The 6,000-nt window shown below is 44.4% G+C and overlaps 1 protein-coding gene across 1 annotated transcript; it reads right to left on the bottom strand.

The window, feature by feature from the left end:
• Nucleotides 1–954: 954 nt before the first annotated feature.
• LOC308570801 (olfactory receptor 11H6-like) lies at nt 955–1,917 on the bottom strand (the record flags this gene model as incomplete). Its single annotated transcript, XM_081165715.1, has 1 exon — nt 955–1,917. One exon carries the CDS (start codon nt 1,915–1,917, stop codon nt 955–957), a length of 963 nt encoding a protein of 320 aa, XP_081021841.1.
• Nucleotides 1,918–6,000: the final 4,083 nt, after the last annotated feature.

The following is a 6,000-nucleotide window of genomic DNA, read 5'->3' as shown; positions in this document are numbered from 1 at the left end:
GTAATCAAGGTAAAGTCTAATATGTGAATTAAAGTATGTGTCAGGTTGGGAGAGGGAGAAAATGTGCTTGTAATAGTGAAAGTGATAGGATAGGAGAAGAGTATAGTTTTTGGCAGTGGAGAGAAGTGAAAGAATTGGTCAATAGGCATGAAATGTTGACCAACTGTTTCAGTGGAATAGAGATAGGGAATGGAATAGACCATTCTTGTCCAAATTGTAAACATCTGATCATTATCTCTCTCATTGCAGGGCTGGATATCTTGGTTTGTTGTTTGTTTTCAATATTCCTTCTCTCCTTTTTCTTGCAAAAAATCAATGTGTCTGTCAGGATGCTGTCAGAGGTTCCCAGCTGCTTGCCCAAGAAAGTATAAAGACAAGGAAAAGTTTTTTATCGTCCTTTTTTTATTTAAATATTACAGAGAGAGGCTACATAATCCAGCCTCTTGGATAATGGCATTGCCCACCCCCACCCCACCCCCGTCTCTCCCACTTCCTCATTTGTCACTTCTGCTGGTGCTGCTAGGTGCCCTCTGTCTTTGAGCTCTTTGGTCTCCAACTTTTAAGGCTCGCCAGGTTATGGGAGATGAGGGGTCTGGAATGGTTTCTAAATACACCATGTCATCCAGCTGCTGTTCCAGTCCTGTCTCCTCCTCTTCCATTATTTCCCAACTTTCCCCCTAATCTGACCCCCTAGAGGGGTCAGAATAGGGAGGCAGTCTCCACCATTCCTCCTCTACCCAGTCCCTGACATTATCCATGCTCACCCACAAAAAAACCCAAGTTCACATTAAATCCATACCTTTTGTTAAGCTTCACATTGATCTCACAAAACAGCATGCAAGCTTTTGAGAGACAGAAGAGCAGTAGGTTGGGGTGGGTAGAGTGAAAGGTTGGCTGATGTTGGAGCCATAGAGTCTTCCCTTAATCATAGTCCTAAAATGGCTAAGGATGCTTTTACACAGTCAGCTTTCTCTTCACCAGTCCTATCTTCCTCCTCTGCAACCTGCCCACTGCCTCCTTCACCTGATTATTCCTCAAACAATAGATCAAAGGATTCAGAAATGGTGTAATTGCAGTAAAGAACAGTGTTACTACTTTAGTAACATGTGATTGACTTTCTCCACTTGGAACTACATACATCCCAGCCACCGTGCCATAGAAAAGGGTGACCACCACTAGGTGGAAGGATATGGTCGAGAAGGATTTCATCCGACTGCCTCGTCTAGAAGACTTCATCAGTGTGAGAATCACAGCACCATAGGATAGCACAACAAAGAACAGATTGCCTAGAACAATGAGACCATCCACAGAAAACTGGCAGATAATGGGAATATTTCCGACAGGAGGGCAAGCCAGTGAGAGAATTGGCCCCGGATCACACACGAAGTGGTCAATGATGTTGGGGCCACAGAAGGACAATTTGGAGATCAAAATAACTGGACCAATGTGCCATAGAAAGCCAGAACCCCAACAAGTGGCCACCAGGACATAGCAGGACTTGTGGGACATCATTTGCGGGTAACGCAGTGGGTGGCAGATAGCCAAGTACCGATCCAAAGCCATGGCTGACAGGAAGAAGCACTCTGTGTGCCCAAGAGAGAAGAAGATGTAGAACTGAAGGAAGCACTCATGGAAGGAGATGACGCCACATGGGAATGCCAGGTCAAAGAGCATACGGGGCACAGTGGTGGAGACGTAGCATATCTCTAGCAAGGAGAAATTGCTCAACAGGATGTACATAGGTAGCTGGGCCAGTTGGGCATCTGCATGGACCAGCATGATTATGATGATGTCCTCAGCCAAAGTGAGGATGTAGAGCACAGCAAAAATGGCAAGCAGCAAGTGCCGCTTCTGCTGCCCAATTTGAAAGCCCAGCAAAATGAATTCCTCAACTGTGCTGCCATTGGCCAACTCCATCTTGAATGAGAGAAGTGCTATCACAAACACTCAATAAGTGGTGTACATAATACCGTTGTCAATAACACAAGGATAAAATCAGTGAAACTTAAAAACAAATGTTGGTAGTCAAGATATAGGTACACAGCGTATTCTAGGCTGGGGCCAAAATAGTGTTATTATGTAATCTTAAGAATTTGATTAATAGCACTGATCTTGAATTATTAGGAATAAAATCATATGGAGAGATGCCTTCTACCAAGACAGACCACTGGTTCATCTTCCTCAGTATTGTCCACACTGTTTTGTGGCAGCTCTTGAGGTTTTCAGTCAGGGGTCTCTCTCTCCAAGTCCTAACTGAAGATTTTATGGCTTGAACCTGGGTCCCGCTACATGTCAAGCAGCTGCTCTGTCATTGAGCCAAGGCACTTGCCAAGTATTCTAAACTCACCTACGTCTGCTAAAGCGTGTATAGGTGGAAACTAGAAGAAAAGTTACTCCACTGTTATCAGAATGGTATGTCAGATTATGGAATAACTGAATACTTGTTACTTCCGCTATGGCAGATCCTCTCTTGTGGTGGTGGTGTTGATCTGTAAGCTTCTCTGGGCCCTCTGGGGTAGAAATGGTACAAATAGAAAGGTAAGTAAATAATAGTAATTATTTCTTCCTTCTCTCACACATAGGATAATTTATAATGGTGTATCAACATTCCCTCCCCATAATCTTATCTCTTGTGAAGAGATGCATCCCTTTGTGTTTCTCACTCCAATCTACTTTGCCTTAGTAAAGGTTTCCATTTCTTTACCTGAACAGCATGCAAGGGGTCGATCCATCCAGCAGAAGGCTCACCACAATGGTGAGTTTGCAGTGCTGCTAGGTGCCCTCTGTCTTTGAGCTCTTTGGTCTCCAACTATTAAAGCTGGCCAAGTTATGGGAGATGAGGCGTCTGGAATGGTTTCTAAATACACCATGTCAGCCAGCTGCCGTTCCAGTCCTGTCTCCTCCTCTTCCATTATTTCCCAACTTCCCCCCGATCTGCCTCTGGAGGGGTCAGGCTAGGGAGGCAGTCTCCACCATTCCTCCTCTACCCAGTCCCAGACATTTTCCATGCTGACCCACAAAAAAAACCCCAAGTTCACATTAAATCCATATCTTTTGTTAAGCTTCACATTGATCTCACAAAACAGCATGCAAGCTTTAGAGAGACAGGCAGTGTGTGTTGTGTGTGAAAGAAGTACCTACTTGCTTCTGGCGCCTTTCAGCTGTGACACTGTCACTTGGGTGGAAAGATATGGTTGTTCTGCCTGTGGACCAAAGCTTGGATACTGATGTTATTTATTCAACAGCTCTTGGGGATGTGCGTCTCAGGTATATTACCATTGTCTACCAAAACAGACTGTCTTTGAGGACATGCCATCTTAATTTGCTGTGGTGAAACACAGGAAATTTCCACAGGTAGTTAATTGTCTGTTGTTTTCAGCCAAATTGTTCAGGGTGTTAGAATCAGGATTGTGAGGAGTTCCCAAGGGGTCTCTCATAAAAACAAAGGAAAGTGTATTAAGAGAGAAAAGGTAAATAAGAGTAAAGTGAGGCATAACTTCACATACACACTAGTTAGGTCTGGATTGGCAGGAACTGACCAGAAAAGAGGTTTTGGTCTTGTAATAGGCAGATTCATGAAACTGCAGTATATGGCAGTTGTGAAAAGGGAATTTCATGTTAGGGGTCATTAGGAAAGGGATTGAAAGTAAATCTGTCCAAATCATGGCCATATTATTAGCACACAATTTTGAGTTTTATGAAATAAAATAACATCCCAATTGATACAAATGTAAAGATAAGATGATACTGCCATTCCAGGCAATCAAAAGCTTTATTAAAGTCCAAAGAGAGTAAGGCGAAATGACGGTGCTGTAAAGATAACATCAAGCAATCTTCGAATAGGGTCGAAAATATGTCTGCAGGGGATAAACCCGATTTGGTCAGAATGGATGAGTCTCTAACAACCAAATTTTGTTGCAATGCCAAAAAAAGAAGAAAACATTTTTTGATCTTGATTCAATAATGTAATAGGACAGAGGTTTCCAACGTTTCTGAGTCCACAGCTCCCTTGACCAACAACATTCTTTCTGTCGCATCCCTGTGGGCCTCAGGAGCCCAGTTATGACACCCCTTGCCTGCAGAACTGGCAGCTTCTCACCCTTTTTAAACACCCTTCCTTGTGAAGTGTTCCCTCAGCCTCCTCTCCCCTCTCCTTGGGAGTCCTCCGGGCAGCCGCAGGTCTCTGGGCTGCCCCCTTCCCCAAAGAGAGGTGCTTCCTCACACTGACCCAAAAATTGGAAGGGGTGGGGAAAGTGGCAGAAAGTGATTTCCCCCATTTCCCCCCAGGCCTTCACATCTGATATTCAGAGGCATTCTGATGCCAGCAGTGGAGATGTCCCAGAGACCTCATGGCTAGAAACCATAGGTAGCCTTATCCTCCATTAATACTTCTAACCCTCTTTTAAAGACTTCCATGTTGGCAACGATCAATGTAGTGGCTGCAAACTTTAAAGATCAACTAGATGCCATGTGAATCTTCCTACATTCAGCTTCTTTGGATGGCCACAAATATTATGAAAAGGGGAGAAAACCTTCACAGCAACTACCTTCACAGCAACTACTTTCTCTGCACCTTGCATAATCTTATAATACTTTATCATGTCCCACCATACCACTTTTTCCAAACTCAAAATCCCTAGATTTTGTAACCCTTCCTCATAGGGGTCTCTCCAGTTCCTTCCATCATTTCAGTTGCCCTTTTCTAAAGCTTTCCTAACTCTACTATATTCTCTTTTCTGTGTGGTGGCTCTACACACTATCTAAATGTGATCCAGGCATAAATTAGAATAATGGCACTATGATATTAGGCACTTAAAAACACCTCTGGTGCATCTGGCACCACCAACCTGGTATCCCAGTGGCCAGCCAAGATGCTTATAGGAAGCTCACAAGCAAAGCCTGAAACAGCACTCTTCCCATTCCCTAGCACTTGATATTCAAAGGCATACAACCTCTGACAGTGGAGAAAGAGCATAGCCACTGTGGCTAGCAGCCATTAATAGACCTAGCCTCAATTAATGTGTCTAATCCTGTTTTAAAGGTGCCCAAGTTGAGTGGGATAAATCCAGCCTCGTATAACCAATATGCTTAACTCTAATTAATGCAGGATGCGGGTGGCGCTGTGGTCTAGACCACAAAGCCTAGGGCTTGCCGATCAGAAGGCTGGCGGTTCAAATCCCCGTGATGGGGTGACTTCCCGTTGCTCGGTCCCTGCTCCTGCCAACCTAGCAGTTCAAAAGCATGCCAAAAAGTGCAAGTAGATAAATAGGTACCGCTTTGGCGGGAAGGTACATGGCGTTTCCGTAGACTGCTCTGGTTCGCCAGAAGCGGCTTAGTCATGCTGGCCACATGACCCGGAAGCTGTCTGCAGACAAATGCCGGCTCCCTTGGCCAGTAAAGCGAGATGAGCGCCGCCACCCCAGAGTTGTCCGCTACTGGACCTAACTGTCAGGGGTCCCTTTACCTAATTAATGCAGGAAAGGCTTAAGACCTTAGAGCAAGCTGTCCTGCCAGGCTTAGCTAGGTCACACACCCTCACCTTAAGAGGAAGGTTTACAAAACTCTTTCTTCTCCCATCTTTCCATCATGTAACCAACCATAAGGATGTCTGGACTGGCTGCTCCAAGCCCAGACCACATGGCTTTAGCAAGCAATCTTTGTGTTTCTATACAAACAACTTAGAAACTTTTACCACTTTTTGTAACCTAAGTCAAACTGCTTGTCTTTTCTTGCTGCTGTATGGAAAAGCACATGAATCTGACCTTTGAAGAGCTTGTAAGGAAACCGTTTTTAACTTACCAAATGTGTGTTCTTTTTCTATGCTAAGGGAAGTGGGAAACTTTGGAAGAAAATTGGGAGGGGCTGTTTTAAAGGTCTAGCAGCTTCTTTGCTACATGTTTTGTAATTTTAAATCTCTGCTGGGGCTCTCTCACCAAAGAGTACTTGCCCCAAATCTGGATCTTAGGCAATGTCCCCTGGACAATTTAGTGCTTTCAGCTC

Source organism: Podarcis bocagei (assembly GCF_964188305.1).
Source record: "Podarcis bocagei genome assembly, chromosome: 13".
NCBI classification, from domain to species: domain Eukaryota; kingdom Metazoa; phylum Chordata; class Lepidosauria; order Squamata; family Lacertidae; genus Podarcis; species Podarcis bocagei.
Note: the sequence above shows the minus strand (reverse complement) of the source record. Positions and strands in the feature narration are given on the sequence as shown.